The 26,347-nt window shown below is 43.2% G+C and overlaps 1 protein-coding gene across 2 annotated transcripts in view; it reads right to left on the reverse strand.

Moving 5' to 3' along the window:
• Nucleotides 1–752: 752 nt before the first annotated feature.
• The window catches only part of HMGA2 (high mobility group AT-hook 2), a 101,200-nt gene continuing 75,605 nt past the window's right edge, over nt 753–26,347 (reverse strand). The window contains exons 4-5 of one of the 2 annotated variants that reach the window (XM_065743343.1): nt 19,436–19,468; nt 753–1,293 (exon numbers count right to left, since the gene is read on the reverse strand). In XM_065743343.1, coding sequence (XP_065599415.1) covers nt 1,246–1,293; nt 19,436–19,468 — 81 coding nt within the window. In that variant the 3' untranslated portion in view covers nt 753–1,245. Of the gene's footprint in view, nt 1,294–18,208; nt 18,303–19,435; nt 19,469–26,347 lie in introns of those variants that run through there. The other variant, XM_065743344.1, reaches the window with a different exon arrangement.

Below are 26,347 nucleotides of genomic sequence, written 5' to 3' on the forward strand. Positions count from 1 at the left end.
GTATAGCAGCATGTATTTATCAGTCTGTTGAGTTAATTTTGTAAAAATCAGAGGTAGCATTGAGTAGTGGGGTAATATTGCATCTGTTGCTAAAAGTGCTGCTTCGAATGAAAAGATGGAGAAACGCAACTGGCACAGAGGTGCTCAGTGGACCATCCTATGTCAAAATACATTGCTTAAAGTATACACAAGCTTAACTGAGGTACATGGTGTTGGTTCTTACATCACGACTGATGAGTAATGAGAAGAGATCTATCCTGTTTGAAATCTAGTACAGGGTGAATGGAATTAGTTGGAAATAACCAAGACATCTGGATTATTTTGTTCAGACAAACTCAGGATTAATTTTGAGGTACCTTTCAATATGATTTAAAACATTTTTCTTGATAAAGACTTAGACATTAATGGCATTAGTGTTTGGTGTTTTCCACAGAAAACACCTGGCTCTACGGAAAGCCAACTCCTTTGGACATTTTACTGTCCAAAAGGTGAGGGCTGCTCATTTTGTTTACTACTACTTCTGCTGATATGTTTGTATGTATAACTATACAACGTATCTTTGTCTTTCTTCCCTTTTGCAAAATGGAAGTACCTTTTCATGTTGCTCTTTCTTCCGATTACCAGCTGAATGAAGTGAGAGTTCAGCTTTCATTTTTTTCCTGAAATATCAGTAAGACTCAAAAAAAAAAAAATCAAGTACAAGTCTACAAGAAGGTTACAAAAAAAAAAAAAAAGTAGTATCTATCCCTTATCTTTGGTGTTCTAAAACAGAAATTTCACTAAGTAGGGAGTGGGTTGGTTGCTGAAGTGTTGCAAGACTGGGTGTCACACACCCAGCCTTTCCTATTTCAATGCCCATTATAATTAATATGTTACAAGTTTTCTTGTTTATATGCAGTGCAGTGAATGACTTAAACCTGATTTGGAGTTCTTCTTGACCCAGTCACCCTTACTTAGCAGCTCAAACAAACTATTAGTAGGTTAAGAAAATTGAAAACAGTAATTTGAAGTTGCATCGTTAATCTGTGCCCCCATTGTGTTACAGCAGTTTTTCACTAAACCTGGGACTGTGAAGGGATTATAAAAAAGTTGATTAGTCAAATCCTTTTTAAGGTTATGCAATTTTTTTTCCCCCCAGGCAAAAGTGGAAAGACCATGGCAATAGAAAATAAGTGGTCAAGGCAGTGTCTTCTCCCTTCAAAAGACCCAACTGCTGATGAGGTAGAAATTGCATGGTGCGGTCTCCTAGTCTTCCTCTGCAGATTCTTGTGAGGATGTTTCTTCAGTCTCTTCCTAAAAAATACAAAAAGAAAAAAAATAAGTACATGGTGACTGTGTGACTAAGGCTGCTTCCTCCCCTCATGCAGCTGACAACTGCATCCCAAGCTAACAAAATGTGCTGTACAGCTGCTGTGACTCCTCAAGAAGCCACCGTGGAGAGCAGGGGAAGGTCTCCTCTCTCAGATCACACCACTTTAGGTTGCTGCTCTTCTCTCCTACCACATGGGGTGCCAAGAAAGAGAAATCCCTGCCGTGCTCTGTCATAGGTCTCCTTTGAAAAACACTGAGCAGATATCGAATGTGAAGGGGGTGCTGTGGGAAGCCTTTGCCTCCTTGCTGGCCATCCTCCTCAGCCCCAAATCCAACTTTGTGCTTGCCTTCAACAAACCCAGCTGAACGCAAGGCTCTTGTGCTGCTTATTTAACCAGTGTGCTGGGCTTTTCAGGACACAGACAGTAAACTCAGGGCAACAAACATTTCTGATAAATGGGTCAGAGAGCGAAAGGCTGTTTTTTTCTGAAATGCTGCACATCATCACCTAAGCCAGCACGTGAAAAACAGGAATTTATCCCCTCAGCCAATGGAGACCTTTTAAGAATGACCAGCTTAGAACAGCTTACAACAGTCTTCATACTTTAATAGATTTGATTTTCCACATGGCTTCATTTTGTCTCGGTGGCTAACTGACACAATTTATAACTCTCTTCCTTTCCCAGGCCACTACAGTACACCATTCAGCAAAGCATGCCTTCGAGCTTGTCTGCATTATATGGCCAAACTTCCATTCATTAGTGTTTGAAACACCTCAGCTGTGAAGGGCTCCTAAATGCTACCATGTGTGACACTGCTGCAGAAGAGCGGCATCAAGGAAAAACACAGCTTTAATCACAGGCCACCACTCACTGCAATCCCCTTTCAAAAGGTTTCAGCCCCTTGAACCCCCTCCCCTAAGAAAAGACTGAAAAAAAAAAAGCTGTAAATCCAAGGAATAAACATAAGTATAAATGAATGGATGACAGCTTAAAAAATACAACCATAGCAGCATCAAGCCATGAGATTTCACACTGGTTTTGTTTAGTCTGCTTTGGGTTATGTGGGAAATGTGAAAAGCATGAAGCAAACGCTCCCCCCTCTGCTGCCAGACCCCTGCCCCCCGCTAAAGCTCAGGCCTCAGCCATTTAAGCCAGCAGGTTTAGACCTCTTGACTAGGAAACAGGCCATGACCCTGGGGTACTCTCTGGAGCACCAGGCACAAAGAAAGATGTAGCGTGATCAAAGCTGTGGACAGAGGAAAGAGAGCAAAGTCAAGTGTCAACCGCCCTCTGACCTTGACTTTTCAATTAATATTTAAATTCCAGAAGATATCAATCTATCACACAGATAAACAATTTCTTCCTCACAACAACCGATTCCCGCACGCAGCACGGTTATATTTAGAGCACTGTGTGAAAACGATCCCTGGCTCACGACGTGATTAAGCGACTTTCACTCCGTCCCCCGCAGCGTTTGGAGACGGGCGCTCGCACTCTATCTAATCCTGTTATCGTGTAATGCATTTTCCCCGCTTATCTTCCTCACAGAATGCGATTGTGACTGCTACAACATCTCAAGCGAGAAGAAAAGTGGTATCTACAGACACCCACTGAAAAGCTAACTTGGGCTGCGTGTTGAGAGACAGCACCGAGTACGCTGGCTTGAATCTTGGTAATTCAGAACTTGTGACGACCATTGAAGACAATGACTGCCTGCAAGCCAAGTATTTCACCTAAAAATTATGACTGTGGCTTCCATGCTCAGAACATTACCTGGTGTAGGGAACCTGCTTTGGCAGGGGGGTTGGACTTGATGACCTCTAGAGGTCCCTTCCAACCTCTATGATTCTGTGATAACACAGGTAGGCATGTTTTGGTTAATGGCTTTTGATGACAATCACGTGCTTTGTTCCTTAGAGCACTGTGGGCAGTCTGAACCTCTCGCCATTGAGTCTCAGAAGCCTGCAGCACACATGTGGGCACTCACTTTGTTTTATCCCTGTCTTGTCACCCAGTTGACCAGTTTTCCATGATGGTGGACTTCTGATTGCAGCACGACATGGATGGCAGATAGGGAAAATAAGCGCCAGGATGTATTTCTATTTCTAAGAGCCATCAAGAGCTATTTTTAGCTAAAGACCTTCCCACTCTCATGATTTATACTGTGAATTTTACAATATTTCTTTCCTTTTGGCCTCTGCCGCTGTGACCAGGAAAATGAATGAGAAGTTCGGTTCGCCTTTCATCTACCTATGGATGTACCAATACTAATTTAATGACAGATTCGTAAATGCAAATGTGCACCTGTAGTACTACAAAGGATGAGAAACCAAAAATCAAGCTAAAAGCAACAATTTAAATAATAAACTAATTATTAAAAATACTTGAGACTCACAGCTCTACTTTTCCAATTCACATCACCGTTTTCATGAACAAAAGATGGCAAAGAGATCAGATCAGATGCAGCAAAAAGAAAACTTCTCTTCTTTAGGTTCTTTCCTTGCAAAAGCCTAAGATAGCTCAGTTGCAGATGGGTGGTTTTAAGCCAACCTATCATGTAAGGCCTTTGTCAAGACACAGATGGAGACGTGATTGCCGCTCTGAAGTGCTTACAATTCAAAGGGATAACACAAATCAGACAGAGATGCATGCAGGGACCCAAAGGAAGAAACGAGCAGAGGTTCTGAAAGAGAAAATGCAGATGTGTGACAGGAACAGAGAGGAATTTTTTGCATTTGTCCCCTTCACGTATAATACATATTTGTAAAAAAATACAGGTTACAGATATCAGAAGATTGTGTAGCTGTGATCCTCAACCAGCCTTTGTTTGCGGCCACATGCAATCTCGCCTCTCCCCAAAAGATGACTGGGGTGAAATCCTTTGTAAGTCCAGGTATGCTTCGAATCAGGTTGAAGACAAGAGCAAAAAAATAAGAAGAAAAATAAGACTGTTTCTCAGTTTTGTAAAAATTTTCATTACGTTCTAATTCCATGGGGCAAAGCCCCTTTATAGTTACTTCAAGGTTAATTGCCTCAAGAAACAGGCAATTCAGTTGGCAACTCATTATTTTTCACCTTCTGCTCATGAATCTGAACTGCAGATTAAAAAAAAAACTAGAACCAATTTTGTAAGATGAACTACAGGATCACCGTAATGGTACATGTAAAGCCTCTGAATTTGTCAGAGCTTTTATTTTACAACAAAGTATTTGCTATTGGCACAGATTTTGCTAGCTGCTTTCTGAGCCCGAAAGGGTATGCTTGAATAGATACGTCAAAAAGAACTGCTGACAAGAGCAACTTGCAGACTGTGGACCATTGTCTGCTAACTTGTCTGAAATCCCCCGGCATGCAAACTAATATTTTCAGGAGTCCCTGAAGCCAGTGGTTCCTATTGCAGTCGCAGATACCCAGGCTATGCCCAGACATGACACAGCCATCCCGACTGCTCCATGGCCAGCACACTAAACTGCTTTAGAAATTCTTACAGCACTAACAGACAATCACCATAGATTTATTTTGCATGAAGCTTTGGGTGGAAACCTTTGCTTCAAGCTGCTCTGCCCTCTTCAAATCATGCTGGCAAGAGCTCCAAGTCCCATTCCAAGGGGATGTCAATCAGCATGCAGCCCCACTGAGTTTGTGACAGCAGTCACTCATCAGTAAGGCAAAGGCAAACTTGAGATTTTGGATTCAAAGCTCAAATTGTTACGGGTATTTAATGCACACATAACAATAAAGGGATTGATTAGGGCAGAAGAGACCACCATGACCACATACAGAAAGTCACACAACTCTAAATGCTGGATTAAAGTACATTTTTTATAGGCATCTAAAGAAATTATTTCAATATTGAAACTCCGTATCTGAATATAGATGAGTCAACCAGCAATTTCCGTGCACCATCACTACCAAAATGCAAGGAGGAGCACGAATTCTGCAGCCTGGTGGTTAAAAATACAGTTGGAAACTCTACCAGCAGAGCAGTTCAGCAACCCACTTCCCTCTCTCTACACTGGTCCTGCATTTGACACCCTACAATCACTGTCTGAGCTATGGGACAGCCCTGATGATAGCAAACAGACAGCTCCCTCCAAGGAAGCAAAACTCTTGGTACGGTAATGACATTAGAGATAAAAGAGGCAAATGGAGAGGTGGCAAATGACGGGACAATTTGGGGGTTGACATTTAAGGGCTGGAAAACAACTTTCTTGCTTTAAATATCTGTGCTCCTATTAACTTTACCTTTAACAGCCCACCTTGCTACCTAGGGATCTTGGTCTTCAAGAGGCTGCAGACTTAACCATAACATGAATCCAATGCCAAAATACCAGTGAGTAGTCTTACTGAGCTGCTGTTTAACCTTCCCAGTGCCTGTGTGCCAGCTGGTGGGCATGTGTACAGCTGCCTAATGCTCTTTGGAGTGAGCAGTTTAAGGCCTGGCAGGCATCCTAAAATTCATTTCAACTTGGAGATGTCCTCAAAGCTTTCACAGTGAGGAAAGCAATGCACAACAGATAGTGAGAATAACACTCCTCTGTGAATGTGCATGTATGCAAAGCACTGTTTTGGAAACTCATATGCAATCTTGTTCTGAAATCCCCATATTCTCTGATTTGAAGCAGACACTTCAAACTGGGTTTTCCACCTCCTATGAACATGCCATCCCCCTCAGAATCTGGATATCGAAGATGCATTTTTTGTTTGTTGAAGTCATTCCTCTTTTATATAAATCATAAAATATCCTCTGAGAGAAAGAAAGTGAGCAGAGATAACAAGGCAAAATACTGATGCTGTTCTGCAGGTGACCAGCCTTCAAAAGCATAAACTTTGTAAGCAAATGAGAGATATCCTCTCCCACCACTGCTGGAACAATCCTTCTTGACTAGCAAAAAGGCTGCTCATGAGGATTATCGGATAATCCACATCTCCAGCTGCTGGAGGAAGTGTAATAGCTGGGACAGCTGGAGTGAAGTTGCTGGGGCTGCCCTGGGACTCAGATGCTAGAGAGCTGAGAACCAGTGCCAACAACGTGGCTGAGGCCAATAACATCAGGAGAGGTCAGAAGGACTTAGCATCCTTGCACACCCAGGAACCACTCCTACAGATCACCTTTCTACAGTGGCAGAAGTGTTTGTCAAGGTTGGGCCACGCTTTGGGTCTTGAGTCACAGGTTCAAGCAAATGAATCACAGAATCACCAAGGTTGAAAAGACCTCCAAGATCATCCAGTCCAACCATCCACCTATCACCAATAGTTCTCACTAAACAATGTTCCTCAACACAGTGTCTAAATGTTCTTTGAAGACCTCTAGGGCTGGTGACACACCTCTCTGGGCAGCCCATTCCAGCACCTCACCTCTCTGTTAGAGAAAAAAGAAGGGGACCAGGACATTGCTCAGGGGCATCCCTTCAGGACAGGGTAGGGCATTCCTCTCTAAATTAGAACATTAGAAGAATAATTAGAAGAATAATTAGAAGAATTATTTCCTTAAATATAGATTTGAGTCCTTTTTCTTGTTAGATTAAGGGGATACAAAAACATTTTTCTATCTCCTACTTAGGAGATCTGCCACTAGGAGATCTGTTAGATATAATGGTTACTTGGAGATAAAAGACTTATCTGACACACTATTTCTAAATACAGCCTCAATGAGAACTTCCAAAGAAATTAGGCTTGTCTATGTATAGACAAGTACCTATCTTAGAATCTGCTTTTCAATGTTTCCTACAAATGGGCTTAAACAAACCTGTTTCAAATGCCCAAGTTTTCCATGGATTTTAGAGCAGCCCTGACATAACTCAGCAGTGAGGTTTCTGACAGGCATGCTGCTGCTCAGTGCTCTGGTGAAGCCTTTTAAAACTGAGACTCGTCTGTCTAAATTACGTCAGGCCAGATTTCTTAAATGCAGTTTGGCATGTGTACAGCAAGTGCCTTTTTGACCTAAGCAGGTCAAAACACTTTGAAAAAATCTGTTCCCCATGTGATTAAAAGGAGAGTGAAAATCTCCAGCGAAATCTCAGTACTAGATAGAAAAATTTTGCAAGGAAGCACCATTTAGAGTCTGCAAAGAACAGATCTAAAGTGAACAATCATGGGTGCTGTACTAACACTGACAGAAACTTATTTTATCTTAGCTTCAATCCCACAAGTTGTAAACAGTTTTGGTGGAAAGGAAATAAAATGTTACAGAAAAGAAGGCAGCAGTGCCATTAGAAACACATACAACTGAGCTGGACCAACCCCAGCTCTGACGAGCTGCTCTTACAAACCTCTTGTGGAGGCTGTAAACTAGAGCAGTGGAAAACTGCTCTGTGCGCACACAGGACACCATACTCCAGAGCCAAAATCCAAACTGGAGCAAAAGGCAAGAAGAGGCTGTAATAACAGTCTCTAATTACTAATGCATGCATGGATGCTAATCTTTAAAAATCTCTAGGCTTATAGAGTCCACTGAAATGTTATGGGCCACTGCATAAGCTCTTGTTTCGTTGTCAGTGGAGACCACGAAGCCCAGAAGGATAATGGTGTCCACGAAGGTAAACCTGAACAGGCCTGCCTTCCTCATGAGCCCTGCAGTGCTGGAAGGAGCATTGATGCCGGTGCACACTTTGTGTTCAGTGGCAGAGGAAGAACTGTGGTGAAGCTCTGACTCTTGACAAGGCAGAGATGAGGGGAGAGGGGCACCACGGCAGGTTTGGAAAGAAAGGTCAAATCTGTTTTGTTTACCCTTTGCTCCTCACTCTTATTTTAAAACATGAGAAGGGGAATAAAGTAAGGCCTGTTAGATTTCTGTTCTACTTCTTTTCTTCCCCAAAAAAACGACTGCTTGTTACAGACAGGAAGCAACTGTCAGAAGTTATTCACCTCCAATCCTTTATCACTTAAAAAAGCAATACGGCTCCATTTACGGAGCCACTGACAACTGCGGTTTGGGACCAGCTATCTATCCATAATGATAAACAATAAAATAAAACATCTTCCTTTTGAGTCCCAGCTGAGAGATTTTGCCAAACGATCAAACTTGTCTGAGCCTTGGAGCAGCAGCTTTGAAGTAATAAGAAAGAGATTGAAAACCTGCAGCCAAGAGCCGCACACACCTCATTAGGGCCCAGCTATGCGGGAAAGCCAGGCGGCAGCTTCCCGGTCAAGCCTGCCTGCCCACCAGAGAGGGGCTGCAGGAGAGTAAGATGAAAGGGCCTTTCAAAGGGGAAGTGCTCCAGTGACATTTTTATGAGCACCGGTCTCCTGAACGAGCAGCTCATGGCCAGGCATGTAACCCACTCAGCCGGGCCTGCAGGGAGCAGGCTGTGGGAAGCAAGGCTGTGGCCACCGCTCTTTCCGAAGCTCCCCTGGTTTTCCCTTTGCTTCTTTTCCACTTGTGAAAGAAAGAGTTCAACACAGGCAGCTCAACCTTCCCCAGGCTGTGCTCCGAAAAGCCCCCACAAATGAGAAACATATTTCAGAAAGATAGTGAGCTGGGCCTGCTTATTTGGTTCAGCAGAGATCATGTGAGACTTTGCGGTACAATTCAGCTAATTTTTTTTTTCTTTTTAAGAAAAAAGAGAAAAAAAAGAAAAAACACTAAAGCTTAACAGACTTGTAAAATGCTTTTAAAAACGTCTGAAGAGTTTAATCATAGATCTCACCGCACAGACACTGGTGAGGCTTTGTGCTGGCAGTAATGCAGAGTATTCAACTGTGAGAGCTGCAGTTCTGGGTCTGATTTTTGGTTTCAGACTAAACAGCGGGTCTGCAATGAAAGGCAGGGCAACGACTCCTGAGCAAAATGGGGTAATGGGAATGCTTTCCTTGCAAATGTTACTGATAGTGTAACTGTGGAGCACCTCTTCGTGCAGGCAAAGAGCCCAAACTCAGAGAACTTTGTGTTGGTTTTAATAAACTCCCCCCGCAAACCCTCCTCTTTTTTACAGCAAAAAATTCTGTTGCTCTTTTATTATGTAATGCTGCAGGCTAAAAATATATCTCTAATTAAAGCCACCTTGCCAATAAATCTACAAATACCAGGTAATCCAAAAAGGGTAGTTATGGTCTAATGACATCTTAACATGTTCAACTCCTAAAGGACTTGGAGCAATGCATTTAAAGATTTTTCAACTTCTTGAATATCTCCGCACCATCTGGTGGGAAGGGCAATAAAGTATGGTCCTCTTCAGCATGGAGCAGGAACCCAACTTTTCGAGTTCCATCTGCACTGCAACCATGGGGAGAAGCTTTTTCTTTTTCTAAACAAGATAGTTTGATTTAAGCAGTGTGGCCCTGTCCAGCTAAATAGATAGTGAAAATTTCCTTTTGATTGTAGAGCCTTTTATGGGAGTTTCTTTTCCAGTTGAGCACATCTATATTCTTTAATCAAATCAGAAAAGGTTTATGGTGGAAATGTGTTCAAAACACATTTTCTTTTAGGAGCAAGACAGATTACTGAAATATATACCTCAATGTTAATCTATTCTCCTATTTGTAAATTTAAAGAAATAACAATATAAATTACAGTCATTGCCCTACCATACAACACAGTTCTCAGGAGACTGTTAAAGTGATGGCCAAGCCATCTAACATACTGTAACTGCCTCTCTTCTGTTCTGATTTCAGTTTCCAGATTTTGACTCAAAACAAGCATGATTATCAGGGAAAGGGTGGGAGGAAGCCATTTGCTGCCCTGAATCAGATATCTCCTGGGTCCTAGAGCTCACGTGTCCCATCTTTCCAGACTCAAGTCTGGTTTCAATGGAGCTCTCATTTTTCTTCCCACTAATCCTGCCTTGAGATCAATCATTGGTAACTCTGTGAGAAATAAAATACCAGGATGTGGGAAATCTGAGATCTGAATTTGGGCAGAATGTGGGTGATTCTCTCTTTTTTTTTTTTTTTCTCTCTCCTTCTCTTTTCCCATGGTTGTTATGTGTAAAATAGCCTTCCAAACCTGAGTTCAGAGACCGGCCCTTAACAATGTGAGTGCATCAACAGATCAGAAGCAACATAAAAAAGTACACTGGCACGATGATATCTCTTTTTAATATAAGAAACAGTCATTCCTAAAGAGAGATTTTGGACAACTTTTCTTTTTTTAAAACATTCTGGCATTTCCAGGAATGCCTTCCAACGGGATCAGCAGCAGAACTTCATCACGGTGATGCTCACCATCTGGAGGAACGGACTTCATCAAGAATTTAACATTTGTGGCACTGGGATCCCAATGAAACAGGATCCATGAGATAGTTTGCTATGGTGATGTGAGTGCTAAAATACCCAAGAGATGGGCAGTCATTTTGAATGGCTTTTTTCCAGTCTCCGTGAGTAAAGCATATTTTTTTTTTTTGGTCCTCTATGCAGGAAATTGAGATGCTTACAGACACTGGACAGCCTGAATACACAGGGTGGGTCCTCTGTGCACCACTCTGCAATTTGTTGGTGACTGAATAATGCCTACAGACTCCTGCATCTTTCACCATGAAGTATTTAGGAGCATGTCTTACTGCATAGCCTACTACGAAGCTTCCTGACTGTTTACTCTGTCCGTAAGTACAGCAGTACCATGCTAACAATATCAGATACACAACCGACAACTGTGAGCTTAGAGCACTTCTCCAGACAGCAGCCTGCCTGTTACAGCCAGCGCTTACTGGCTGGGGTGCACAAAAAGAGCACAAGATGAAAGTTCCACTGTTAGAAGTGGTTTTAGAATGTCCTTTGTGATTTCACTTTGCGCTGACTTTAACAAATCCTTTGCCTGAGTTCTCCTTTGCGAGCCACATGGGAGGAAGCATGCTCCTAAGTCCCACTGCTCCGTCCCAGTCCTAACATTTGCCACAGGTGTCATGTGCTGACAGGCTGCCCAGGGAGGCCGCATCTCTCTTCAGAATAGCATGACAGCACTGATTTCAAGGAACTAAATTCACTGAATTCCACAGATACCCCACAGTGACTGACAGAGTGGCTGTGAAATGCTTCTTACTCTTCCATTCTAAGACTGTTGTTTTAGGCAGTAAGGGGACCTTATAAAATTCCCCCAGTGCCATGGAAACTCTAGAATAAAATAAAATACTGGCTTCTTAATGTTTCTTTCCAGAATGTGTTTAAAGATGTATATCAGTTAATAAGGGCTGAGCATACTGCTGTTTTCCCTAGCCAAATCTTTTTTAATACTGCTGGTATGCACATATCGTAAATGACTATTCTAGCAAATTATTTAACAGATGACAAATGTGTTTTCTTTGGTCTAAACTTCAAATCTCATTGTTTCTTCGATTTTACCTCATTTTCAGCATACCTCACTCATAACATGCAATTTGAAACAAAACTGATATGGTCCTGAACAGGCAGGCAAAGCAAAGATGCATCAATTCCTAAAAGTGGATTGTAGTATTGTTGTTTAAGGTTGTCTCATATAACCCTGAAGCCAACCTTAGTTATGTAAGGCCCATGTCCTGTGTTTTTCAGTGGAGCAAAAGAGCTGGATTATAGCCCTGGGACGCTTAATATTTATGCCAAGAAATAGGGCATCTTTCAGTGACTTCAGCTGGGTGTGGAGGAACAATGATGCTGACTGAGCAGGACGCAGAGCTTTTACAAGAGCCTCAGTAACCAAGCTCTCAGTGAAAACAGTGCTTTCCCTCTGCACAGCCTTCTGACGCACCTCATCTTTGCTAATTAACATTCTGATCACTACATTCTGGAAAGATCCTGAAATAATCCAAGTTTTCATGGGGTGGCCGATACTTCCTAGTATCCTGTACACTCGTGATCTTGGATACCCAAGTATTAGTTGTAAAGGCTCTTGTTACTCTTGGAAACCTTGGCCAAAATGCATAGTATATGTATGTAAAAGTAGCACTGTTTAACTGGCTCTTGACTGCCATTTTGTAAACAGTGCTCCCTGCCCATAAAACCTTCTCAGAGGCGTTTCCCAGCACATCACAGCCCCATCTCTTCTGGCAACTAGTGAGATTTCTGTTGGAGTCAAGTCGGAGTCCGGTTTTGAACTGACTGCGGTGCCTCCCTCAACTTCTGTAGTCACAGCCACAGGGTCAAACACAAGCCCTCCCTGCTCATGGCCATCCTCTACCCACGATGGGCTTCTTCCCCAGGCAGCAACAGGAGAGAAGGAGATGGAGACATCACAACTAGTACTGCTCTCCTATGGGAAAGTTTTAATTTATCCCTCTGGACCCCAAGTACTCAACTGCAACACACGCTCTTAGTGTTGTGTGTGGAGTTTCTGGGTGTTTCTGTGTGCTCAACATGGAGCACTGTAGAAGCAGGCCTTGCCTCATACCTTGGGAAAGAGCAGCAACCTGATAGCATGTCTGTATCGAACTGGCTAATGTGTGACCAGTGCTGCATTCAGATGGCTGCTTCCTGTGCTAGGGCTCGCGTCAAGAAAATTATGTGTTCTGTGTTTAAGCAGTTAACATCATCTTTTTGTGATTGCCCAGACTGGAAGACCCTTCCCAGGCTGGGCAATGCAGTGACACTCCTGCTCTTCAAACGACTCAGAAATGATTGACAAAGCCAGGGCATCTCCAAGCTGCATGTTACAGCACACATGACTCTGAATCCCACAGCTCATTCCCATCGATTCAGGAAGCAAAAATATCTTTCGAGATCTGATTCCTTTTTAGTCACATCAAATCAGGTCTGTCTGGATGCTCATAAGTCCCTTATATAAGATAGGAGCATCAACATCTCAGTTTCAGCAGAAGATGTTCAAGTCACAGTGAGACTTCCCTAAAAAGGGACTTACAAGTGATCAGCACTGACAAGCAGTGGATGTAGGAGGCTCTTCCATCACAGATGATGGGGACACCCCTGTTAGTGTAAGGGGACAAGTGCTATAGCCTGCTTTCAAACCACCAAGGGGATGCAGAACTCAGCACTGAGGCAGGTGCTATGTGAAGCTGGGACATAACCACACCATCTTCCTCCTGTTTGTTCAGAAGCTCTCTGACCTCTGAATCACTGACTGCACCACAGCCCGAAGTTGGACATGAAGCCTCCTCAAGTGAGATGCACTGGGTTGCTCTCCAGGAGACCTACATCCAGGGTGACTTCTGCAGCCACTGCGGTGCTGCAAGAAGCAGACCACTCCTCCTTCCCTGCAAAATTTACAGCAGTGCTCCAGCTGCTGAGCAGGCATAGCTGCTGGATGTCCCTTGACCGGGCAATGAAGCTGTCTACTGGCTCCAAGAGAGAGACTGAGCAAGTAGCAATCTGGGGATTTGGTGCATTTCTCAACCAGATTCCCAAATTCTGCCTGTGGGGGAACAAGGCTGCCTGTGTATCTCTTGGCACATTTGGACCAAAAAGATCAAGGGATGGGTTACAAAGGTTATTTGAGTATCTAAAGATGTGCTGTTAAGTGAAGCAGCAGTTTATATTAACACTTAAACGGTCAATGACTTTGTAAAAAAATCTGTCTGCATTGGAAATGCCAAGTGAGCTCATTTTATATTTTTGTTTCTTGTAGAAGGAGGCTCAACTGAAGAAAATATTGGAATGAGCTGAGAGCAAAATCTATTTCTATAAAAGTGATTTTCATAAAACTGATGTGCAGTGGCTGACCCTATGGCTGCACTACTTAGTGTGTAGAATCGCAACTGCTGGCAGGGCTTGCCATCCTGGCACTGAGAGGCCACCATCAATAAAAGAATGCATTAAATGTAAAAAAAGATCATTTTATAGAGCAGCAACATACACCTTAAGATCACTGTATTATTTTATATTTGAGTCACACCATAAACCAATGGTTTCTTTCTCTGGAAACCACACCATGCAGTTGCCACCATTCTATCCAGGATGGAGGAAGAAAGTTAAGGCCTGGCACCCTCCATGAGACTCCATCTAGTGCAACCATGTGGAAAGTAAGAGACTTTCCTGATTCCCTTAAAAGCAAATTTAAACCACTGCAAGGGGAATTGCAAGCTCCTTCTTACAGTAAGGTGACCTACTTTCTGAGCGATTCTAGCTCTAGTCCACAAATATGATAGCATTTTAATTTATTTCTTCATTTTGCATTTTTCTTTTGCCAGTAATCCTAATGGGCTGCTAGAGAAGGCAGGACGGGTAACAATTTTTCAAACTGGAGCCATTCTTCATTTCTTAACCTCTTCAAATGAGAAAAAAGTGTTTCAAGAACAGTTTGAAGCCAAATCTGGAAGGCTTTTCCAAAGCAAAAACTTAAAAAGTCACAATTAAACCATACAATGATTTAAAAACATTAAGAGATGATAATAATGTGAAGCTCTGGAAAAACGAACCTTCCTGAGACACCTATGGGAACAGGGTCAATACAAGCAAGTCATCTCATCGTGAAGCTATTTATGCAAAAAAACAACAGGCATTGTACCCTGTCTGGTGGTAGGAGGAGAGCACTGATCTGGGGGCCCCAGCGTGGGCCCAGGGCTGGGAAAGCTTTGTGCCCCACTGGGACCATGCCCCACATGGGGAGGTGCAGTGAGTCCAGGCTCACCAAGCTGCAATACCCACATGGTTGGCATGTGCACACATGGTGCCGAGGGCCTCCAGAATGTGGAAGGTGGTTCCTACAGCCGTCTTTGGGAAAACATACAGTGACTGCTTTAAAAATGACAGCAGTAAAAGAAGGGCAACTCAGACATTCAGAGGGCGTTTGGGAGTAGTGTGAAAAACACTCATGAACCCTATGTTGAAGTGTAAAATTCCACATACATACAGAAAATAAAGTTTTCTCCCTCTGGAAACTGACAACTTCCCAATTCCCTGTATCAGTAAACACAGGAAAAGTGTAGCACACAAAGTGCTACTTGGTGGATCAAATGGGAAGAGTGACAAAAACCCAGGGTACCAAGTCATCCTCTAGGACGAAGGTGTTTCTAGAGCCACAGCTACGATAAGCAAAGCAGCACTGCTCCCCAGTGGGCAGGACATAGCCTGGCTTGAGCAGTGCCATATGTTTCCTCAGAGATTTGAGTGCGCCTGCGTGGCAGTGAGTGATTTGCCAGCTTTTTTGTGACACCAGCAGTTTCTTTCAACCCTGAGTCGTTGCTAGATTGGACCTTTCAAGTCCTACCATGTTTCTCTGGGTTTTCCCAAAGGGCAAAAAAAAATCCCATGTGGCATGTAGCAGGTACACAGACTCTTTTGGAAGTGCAGATGCACTGCAGGGCAGAGAAGTGATGCAGCACAAGGGCACAGCAGGCACCAGTCAGGGCACCCCAGCATGTCAGACTGCACCATGAGCACCACATCTTTTCTCAGCTGCACTCTCGAGGTCTGACACTTCTGCGCTGCATATGAATATGTGAATCATCAGTGCAGCTCCTGGGCTGCAGAGCCTGTCTGACACTTGTAGGATTTACTGTTGATCCTACACTGAGTGAATACGTGATGGGTGCAGCTGCAGAATGCATATAACGTGAAGTTTTGTGAGGTGTATATATATTACGGCTAATTAACATGCATAACTTAATTGATACCAAGACTAAGAATTGAGTAAGATGAATAAACACAATGAATGTGCATTTGCTGTCCTACACACAATGCTATGTTTATAGCTCTTACTCTTGTTAGGATTTAATTTTTTGTTTGTTTTGTTTTAAGAGCAGCTAATGCAGTCGGCATAAGATTGAAAAGTACACCTGGGCTTGGAGCAATGTGCTGCCTGACACAACCTTAAGAAACTGCAATGATTTCAGATCTTAACAGACCTCCTGAAGAGATTATAAAAAGATTTTCAAAGGGCTGCTCCACACTCACTGCATTTCTCCTCTCCAGAAACGATAAAATTAAAACATGTCCTGTTTCCAGAAAACTTTGATAGCTTTCATGATATTTTCCTAAAAATATCTATTTCCTTTGTATTACTTAAGAGTGTAACTCTCCCATATGGCAGAGGCTACAGCTGCTACAAATAGCTTAAAAATGAGGAAAGGGAGAAATTCGTGTTTGGACTGTTTCTTTGTATACCTCGGTAATATTACTTCATCATTTGTTCTAGGTTTGGCTGCACGTTCTTCGGAAACAGTGGATTTGAAAGGAGTTCCTTGTTTGTGGGGTTTGGGCACATATTTCTGTGAAGGTGCTAAACTTCCTGACGGCACGCAGTCAGGCTCACTATCTTTTCCTCGTTTCCCCATGGAAGTGTGAGCGTATGTGTCAGCGAACATCACAGAGGTGAGTACAGACTACATTATTTAAAGCTTTCCAGTGGAATTTACAGTTGCATTTGCCGTCTGCATGACTGTCAATCTTCAGAGCTCTGGGGATGTTTGGAGGTACTGCAGAAATGTATAAAGACATGTACACAGCCCTAAGCTAGCAGCAGATACCAATAAAGAAATTCAGAGCACGATGGAGTCCTGGGAATGCTTAAAACCTGGGAAAAAATTGATGGGAAGGAAAACTCTCATCAACAGAAGGAGAACTCAATCTCGTTTTACGACTTCTGTATTTTTAAAAATAACACAAAACCAAGAGGCATATGCGATAGGAGTGGGAACGACAGCAAGAGTGATGTAAACTAGCACTCCTTGTTAGAAAAGGCCAAACATTTGAAGTGCTGTGCTCAGGGATAAAGCTTCTGCTGCCCCTACCACGGCAGACTGGGGTACACGCTCACCATCACACAGCAGTTCCTGACCGCAGCCACTTCAGCCCTCACTGATGAAGAAAGGATACATTTCTAACTTAATCCAGACTGCCACATGGTAAAGCCATCTGGGAGGATATTTTGAAGGAAACAGATGGAAAAGGAAGAGATTCCTCTGTATGTAGAGTAAGATTTACATTATCCTCCATGAACTTCCATGTAGTCCCCATGTTTATATAATTTATCATTATTTCCTTAGACAGCTCAGATTAGGAAGCCTGCATGAGCTCATGTTCGTGTTGTTAATTCTGAGACTGAACTTCCCTCCTTTAAAGGGAAAATCAGTAGTGTAAAAGAGAACGGAGAAAAGCTACAGGACTGCACTGCAGTTCAGCAGCATGAAGTTCCTGGCTGTCCCAGGGATTACACTGCTTTACCTCCTCCTTCTCCCAGCCTCGGGAAGATGCTGCCAGGGGTGCTTGCTCTCAGCGATCAGTTTGTCCCCCATCACGCACCCAAAGCCAGCAAAACCGCAGTGTTATGTCAGTGGGAGTGTGGGAGTAGGGCCTAGCTAGACTTGGAAGGGTTAAAGACAAGTCAGTGATTTCACTGCAAATCCCTCAGGCCAAGGATTAGCAAAAAAAAGAAATGTTCTTTGAGACATGGCACACAAATAATTTAAAGACTGTAATTCCACTAGTCCTGTTGTGATGACTGGGGATTGCTAAAAAGCCCTCTCGCTCCTTTTACACGTTCTTTTGTGCCTCCTAATTTCTATGCAAACGTTTCCGTTACTAATGGGGATGTCAAAGGGCTTCTCTCACTCTCACCCTCTGCCCAGGAAGATGCAGCAGCACCCGCTGGCTGAAACACCCGTGGCGTGACCACCACCGCCACTGCTTTGCAAAAGGACGGATGGGAAGACCCATCCTGGCAATCTCAGCGCCTCAGCTCTGACTCCTACATCACTAAAGATGCCATTGCATTGTTCTGCTACCAGAGTATGGGAGTCCAGGGCCCCGCTTCATCCTCCAGCACCCCAGCTTAGCCTTGGTCCCAGGCTCTCCTCTTTCTGTGCCAGGGCTCGCACTCCATTACCACTCAGACAGCTCCACCTCTGCCTCCCGGATTTGGCCCCCCTTGCACAGCTCGGTCTGAGCCTCCTGCCTTCCCGGTGCCACAGAGGAGAGGCCTGGCTCTGTGCCCGCCAGCAGATTTACTACCAGGCTATACGAGGAACAGCATGACTGCGGCCCTCGCAGTTGAAGGATGTAAGTGAGACCAGGGAGAGGAAATATCTTTTATTAGAACAACTCAGTGTGTTTTGAATTGTGTGTTGTAGTCAGAAGGCTGTAGCTGGTGGGTCCTCAGGGACTGGTGCTGCGTTTCTTCCGTGAGCTGGCCTAATAAAAGACATTACCTCTCCTTGCAAAACTTACCTCACTTGAAGACGCTACAACACTCATCTTGAATGTTATCTCTGCTATTAGGAGGTATTAAAATTGTTGCCAGTGCCATTGATTCACCACTGCTGTAAGTGTACTGATTTTTTCTGTAGAAACTTGATTCCTACACATACTTTCGAGAGTTGCATCATTTCACCCCTTCAACTCACAGCTACGATGTTTTCTGTTTCTTATGTAACAGCTCTTAATTCAGATTGCAGTAGACATCACTATAATGAACACTGTACAACAATGTATTAAAACCATAAGGTGGAAAAATGAAAGTATTATTCCCTCCTGAAGGCAGACCTCTCTGCAGAAAGCAATGGCTCTGACTCAGCAATCATTCACATTCACCAAGAAACAGCACTGCTGCCCCACGGAGCCTTACAAGTAGGGATGGACAGACCTGTCCCCATGCCCACACCTCTTCCCTACTGCAGCACATGTAATGAAGTTACACAAGAGTTAGTGCATTTTTGTTTTGTTTTTTGTTTGTTTGGTTGGTTTTTACATGAGCATCCTGGGGAAATAAAACAGAAGATACCATAAGTGTAGTGTGTTTGACGGGTTTCATTATATCTTAGCTTGCACATTGTCAAAGGTATTATAGAAGGTTACAATCCAATAGAAGATCTTCAAATGTGTTAGCCTTTGAGATGAAGCTAGTTTAATTATCAAGTTCAGTTTATTTTACTCAGAATTTATGAGACTCATTCAGACCAGTGGGGGGAATGATTTCACACCTGTGTCCCTCCTTCCTTGAAGCAAACATCAATCACTCAGGCTCAGGACACACGAAGATATGAGCCAGACTTGCACCAGATGCATGCTGCCACCACCACTTGGCAGCTGCAGGAGGACAAATCTTAGCAAGCATTCTGGCTGTAGCTCCAATGCTGCCTCTCCTCCTTCCTGAGGGCCACCACGTTTATTGCCCAGGTGGTTCTGCCTAAGAAGCCAGCAACTGTTCCCTGCTTCATATTATTGATGCATTTCCCTTCACTCTTAATGGTGAATGAGACCATCCTAAACACCCAGGGAGTATTCAATTTAAGATAGTCCAAAGAATTTAAATCAGCTTTTCTTACCTGAGCAGGCTTCTTTTGAACCACTTGTTGAGGCTGAAAAGTAAAAGAAAGCAAGCATGGTGAGAAGTAAATTCACTGATGTTCACATTCAGCATAGGAAATAAAACACAGGCAAAATCCACATTCAGAAATGGAGTGATGAAAGTACCCAGCTCTCCGACTGAGACTTCTGGCTGCAGAAGAATGCATTAAATTTGTATAAATAAAACCAAGGTGAGGTCTAACTTAGCATGCTATGACTTCCACCTCTTCTATGGCAAGGCTGGATTTATTTGCTGCATTAATTATCAGAGTTCATACAGCCCAGCTGTATAACCAGATTTTGCTGTCTCCATGGGTGCTATGCCGTGCACTCTTTTCCACATTCTTTCAGTCAGGAGCTGCAGGTAAGCCCTCCTTCCTGACCGACCTGGACAGAGGTGAGGCCAAATTCCCAAGGCAGGGTTCTCCACTGGACTAAAGCCAGACCTGCTGCAGCCAGCAGCCAGGGCAGGCAGTGCCTCTGGCCCCAGGAAGCTCTGGTTTGGGAGCTCCACATGAACAGAGGTGATGGTGTGCTGAGCCTCAAGAGCATCTTGGCATGGTTTTGGGATGCCTGTCACTGGGTTGGTTGGGCACATGGACAGCAGATACAGGGGCTATGTCCACCTGCCCATGCAGCAGCTGGTGGTGTAACCAGGGACTCCTCATAGGCTCTCTTCTGGCTGCTCCCACCTGGGAATGGGAAACAAGGTCCCAGGCAAGCTGGGAAAACCACTGAGGGCCCTTCATCCAACCTTGTCCCCTGGATCCACAGGGAGGAGGAGGAGTACCAGCTAGGGAACTGACCTCCACATACTTAAAATACACCACCACTCTGGTGGTGTGACCCCTGTGGGTGCTAGGAGCTGGACAGAACAATACAACCACAGATAAGGGAAGAAATCCTGACACTGTGAGCACAAAAGGGCTTTTCTTATTTCAGTGGGGCAAAGCTGCCTTCCTCCACTCTACCCCCCAGGATCTTCTGTTTTCAAAGTGCATGAATGGCACCCAATGATTTTCTTCCTGCCCTTCCTTCCTGCCTGTTCCTAATTCCAGCCGTGATTTCAGTGCATTGCTTGGGCAGAAGCCAACACAATGTCCCTCCAGATAGCCAAAAACCTAATTTTCATGACAGTGCAGTAGGAAATAACTGGAATATTTCCGAAAAAAAACAGTTTAGTGTAACTGGCCTTTCAGAGCAGGATTTCAGTGGGAAGGATCAATGAAAATGTAAATTAAATGTAACTGATTCAATTCAGACTGCTCACCACCAGCATCCCACTTGAACAAGAGATGCTTTGTTTATTTGCAGTCGTTGTTCTAATTCAGCGGAATCTTGTTGCTGTTTTATTTTTGTCTCTCTGCCTCAGGCACTAAGTTCTGCTCTTACGTAAATAATTGACCAAAAAAGAAAAAAAAAAAAAAAAAAGCAAGTAATGACTGAGTTTGTCTTTAAACGTTGAGGTGGATCTTTTTCTTTTCCATTAAGTTCCCTTGCAGTGGAGAAGTGATTACCAGGGCACACAATTTGCTGACACCTTTTCCAGGTGGGCTGCAAGCCCTGAACTGATTACAGCCATTTGCTGCTCTTGGACAAAGAAATTATTTGTTTCAAAGGAATCCTTCATAATTACAGAATTCATTGAGCTCTTCAGTAATCTGAAAGGTTTTTCCACTTTGTTTTCTTTTCCTTGCCTGCTGATTACACCTGTGTACGTTTACTCCCAAGCCTTATGAAATCTGCAGACATTCTTAGCGGCTGACTGCTTTATCCTGTTCAGAAATCCCCATATATTTTTGGCTGTGTGCACTGCATTCATGTGACTCTCACACACTGTAGCTCAATGAAATCTTCTGAAAGAGCTGCCAACTCACCAAATTTTCCATGAATTAGGTCCTGACACTTCAATGAGAGGAAAGACAATGTCTGAAACAAGGCCAGCCCTGGCTTTCTGCCTAGTATGTGTCACCATAATTCTACCAGCTGCCCTTCCACACAGCACTTCATACTTTTCAGACCACCAGAAAGCCCCTTGAATACTTTCAGTGATAGCTGGGGCTTGAGCTGCCAGTGTGTTTTCCCAGCCTCTGGCACCCAGAGGCTCCAGATTGGACCTAGAAAGTTTTTGTGTGCATTTGTTTTGTTTTGTTTTTATTTTTATGAATGGTTTTCGCGGGGGACTCTGACTCAAGCACAATACTATACAGCCATTCATAAAAAGCAGAGGGAAAATATTGTACTTTGCTCAGTTGGAAACCGTCTGTGATACTGACCAAGGCTTGCAGGAATCCGTCATTCGAGACCTCTGCTATCTCAGTGCTGCTTGTCAGGAGATCCCTGACAGCATTTGCTCACTGCCAGCCAGGCTTCCAGCGGAGCACAGCGCATGTTCTGCTTTCTCCCTTAAATGGAAGAAACACAGCTCTGAAGGATGAGGAGCTGGGCTCAGCCCCTCTCCGGGATTAGCGGCACGCTCCGCAGTGTGTGGGAGCTGTGCCCGCTCCTGCCAATCCCAGGGTGGTGGTGGTGATGGTTGTGTCATGGCACATGGGGCACTTCTTGTCCCCTGGAGCTGAGCAGTGACACCTCCGGACAGAAAGCTACTGGGTATGGCCATTGGGCACCACAAAGATCCTCACTAGGGCCAACCCAAACCAGCAGAACCAGAGTAGACAGGAAGAGGGGAACACTTCCTAAGCAGTCTCTTTGATTTCATTAACTGTCATGGACGTGATGCCTTTGGAACTTTCTTGACACACAACGGATACAAATACCTCTACTTGCTAAGCTTTGTGTTCACTGAGATCTTTTCAGAGCTTCAAAGGAGACACTGCTGATTCAAAAGGCTGTGGCAACTGCATGTTCAGCTAGCTGGGAAGAAAGGGAATCCGTCTTGGTTATGTACGGAAAACACTGGAACTACAAAAAGCCAAGGATGAGAGGCTTTAAAGAGGTGCTTTGGAGCAAAATGAAGTTGTACACAAGACATGAGGGCTCTGAACTATTGTATATCCCTCCAGGATCCCACAGAATATGATGGCAGCTCTCCTGTGCCATCAGGGGCTGCCACACTTATTTCAGTGATGGCATGCACACAGTTTGCAGTAATTTGGAACTTTGTGATAAGATCCTTAACTCTGAAGGGAAAAAATTAACCACCTGAAGAGCAACGTACAAAAGCCTTTTGGGAGTTTTAATGTAGATTGTAAGATTTGAACTTTCAAAGCACAATTGTTCTACAACAGAATTTTTCCAGGCCTTCTCTGTCACCTCACCCCTCATTTCATTTTCAAATTCTGTCACTACACTCTTTATCTGTATCTCAGAAGTATCCTTACAGCCTAAACCTGACTTAGGTGTTCTCTGTCGGACAAGAGCGGTACCATCAGATAACTTCTCTCTGTCAATAAATACAGACACTGGTCACACAGCTTCACTGCCTTCTTTAAGAGAACAAAAGAGCGGCCTCATGTGACAAGTCCATATTCATCTAGTACCAGCAGTCAAAAGTTGTATCGAATTCAATTTGTCACACTTCCCATTCTCTGAAGCGCTTTCCCTTACCCCGTGACTTTTCCTAGAGCTATAACAGGAACAGTTAAGGGTAAGTCTATGTCAGCTAGGATGAGCTACGCTGGAACACGTTTTTAATGATCAGAGATAAAAGCACTAGTCCACATGCAAATCATTCAGCGACCACTGTGCCTGAAGCTCCAAGGGCAAGCTGCAGTCACGGTACCCCTAGATGTTGTGTTGGCATCTCTCTCTTTAAATGGATTGTTATGAAGATGTTTGACTGATGCTTCTTGGCAACTGCAACCATTTCCACAGCTTGACATAGAAAAGACATTCACATGGAGGTAGCTCTGCTGGTGAGGCTAAATGACCGTGATGGAAACTAATATCCAGTTGGGATGACATTTATAGTGCTGACAGCTCAATGTTACACAGAGATCATTAAAATAATTTCATAGGTCACCAGAACACTTGTAGTTCTATATTAAAAGATGAGTAAAACCATATTTAGACTTTTTGTCTACACATCCTAGAAAAAATCAGGAAATTCACATTATACCAGTTGAAACCAATGTAATCCAAAATGTCTTCCAAGCAGTTCCATATGACAGTACCATAACTACTGCTCTGCTCTATGACTTCAATTGTTTCGAGTCCAGCCTTTCCCTCACTCTCTGAGAATGCACGGATACAGTGCTGGGACTGGAGGTCCACAAAGCCCATGAGAGACTCTTCTCCTTTTGATGGCTTCATGGCCATCAGTAGGATAGAGTGAGGCACTGTGCTGTCACTCACTCCTCCAAGCCAGGGACACTCATGTCTTGCTGTAGAAATTATCTTCCCTTGGAGAGGTGAGTAGAAAAGCTTTTTACAGCATCATTAGCAAGGGAAGGCTCCCCCTCTGCCCAAGCAGGAACTGCTTGTGTTTTGGAAGCACAGGTCATGAATTCTCCTGCCTACATCCCATGTTTGCAGCCAACTGGTAAGCAGGGCGTCTGTGTATGCACACTGCTGTGGGTCATTAGGATCTAACAGCAAAACCATCTGGCCCTAAGAGTTCAAAGGAGATTTCACAGTCCTCTGTGCAGTCTCATAAATGAGGCTAATAGTAATCTGTGGAGAATTTTGGCAAAATCTCTGGAACTTTTATTCTTTATTTTCTATCCTACTTGGCACTACTCAGAGTTTTTTATACCAAATACAAAGTCAGGTCATTCAAAAAATATTTATTAGCTTATTAAACTGACCTCCCCTGACTGCTGCTGGAAAACCCTGCAACATCTCAGGAGCTACACCAATAACTTTAGGTGATGACAAAGTAAATAGTGCTTCTATTCCACTCACGGAGGAGAGCAGAAAGCATCACAGTTTTCCAAGTACACAAAGTGACTTTTAATAATTATATGACTGGCACTGAAATTTTATATTTTAATTGGCAAACCCAAAACACACTGTTCCACATTACTCTTTTGGTAGCCTGAAAATTCAGGCACTGGCACATGTATCCAGTCAGGTACATATATATGCAATGGAAGCCAACAGACTGACTTCAGTGCGGATAGGATTTCATTCATTTTGCCTACAAAAGCTACTTTCACTACAAAAAGTTCATGAGTTACTACTTTTGCAATGGTTCTGAGTCCAGGGAGGATAGAAACTGTAAAATAAATGTACTAAAAATCCAATTTTGCCTTATTTTATACTAGCATATTTCATTATTTTTTCAGTTATTTCAACCCAACCTTCCTCAGCGTAGATTTCTCACCACAACTGATTACCTTAGTAGTACAAATCTAATGCTGAGAACAGGAAAGGGAACAGTGTCATTTTTCTTCATCTGCTAGCAGAGCTGATAGTTCAAGCACAACAATACCCCATTGAGTTTATCTAGGATATAATCAAAATTCAAAGCAGAATAGTTGTTAGTTCAGTGCTCTTGATAGATTATACTAATTTTTATGATCTTTCAGTCGATACTGGTTACATTTCCATAAAAAAGGCAAGGCAGCTTACAAAATGCCCATTTAATAGGCCTTGTATCTGTGGTTAAATACTATAAACCAAGTTGATGTTGGTGCACTTAGTTAAATCAATACATACTTATTAAATCAATACATTTGCAGAAGTTCTACATCTCAGATGCAGAAGGATCTGCTGCTGCTGACTGCTCTGCTTTAGAGACACCTCTGTTCTGTTGGGGTCCCACATTACTTTATTATCATTCGTCATGCATTTGATAAGCTTTCCTGATGCATTTATTCAGGTTTCACTGTGCGTTCATCTGCTAAAATAATAAGCAGCAGAATTTCTGCCTTTCAGAATAATTCTAGTACACAATTTAGCATGAATGTCTTGTTGATAAGCACCTATGGCAGATGAACTGGTTAAGCAAATGGACTTAATAGACAATAGCAAATGGACTAGGCATTAATATATATATGCCTATTTATAATCCCCTGCACAAACTCACTATTGAGAAAGGCAAATGGGAGGTTCATTATTCTTACTTACAGTGTAAGAAAAGAGACCACATTTGGGGAGACAGAAATAAATAATAAGTTATTTGCAAAGAAATCTAGCTCTCACGATCCAAGAATACAAGCTGGCCAGAACTACTCAGCTTTATACCTTGCAGACTTCTCCACACAAAGAACTATTGTGCAACTGTTTACCTCCAGGTTATCTTGTCTGTTTTGATAGAGCAATCCTTGTGTTCACATGCATCTCTCTCGACCCATATGAAAATAATTTTTGGCTACTTCTAAACCGGCTAGATTTGAATTGATGACCTAGAGGTCAAAAGCACTATATCACATTACCATCCAGTTCCAGCTTTTGCTATAGTCTTCCCTCTCTTCTCATTCAGGCACCTCTTCGTACCCTTTCTGGTACAGACCAGAAAATCAGAGGCAGCTCCTGTCTCAGAGACCATTCCCAGCAGTACCACCTGCCTGGAGCTCATCAGAGCTGTCATACTCAGCAGTGGCCTCATCCTGAGACCTGACTGCCAGGAGTTCCTCAGTCTCTCTTACTTTTTGCAATGGTCTTTGGTGGGTTAACATGACGAACAGGGCAGTAAAGTCCCAGATCAGACCTTCAGCAAAGTCTGAAACAGTCTGGAAAGTGAATTTTTAACTTCAGTGCTTTAAGTAAAAACGTAACTCTTTCCAGGTAACATTTCTCTTTCTGGCCTTGTACCGTGGTTCTCATCCTCCATTTTAAGATCACAGAGACCTTAATTCACTTGATAACATTATTCTTGTGTCATACACAGACTGGAAAACATGCAGAGCCCATTTTGCACAATGTAGGCTTAGATACAAATAATCACATTCATTTCCAGGTCTCTCAAAGCTTCTGCCAACAACAGG

Source organism: Cyrtonyx montezumae, unplaced genomic scaffold (assembly GCF_038088225.1).
Source record: "Cyrtonyx montezumae isolate F1298 unplaced genomic scaffold, pur_monq_1.0 scaffold_3, whole genome shotgun sequence".
In the NCBI taxonomy this organism is placed as follows: Eukaryota; Metazoa; Chordata; class Aves; order Galliformes; family Odontophoridae; genus Cyrtonyx; species Cyrtonyx montezumae.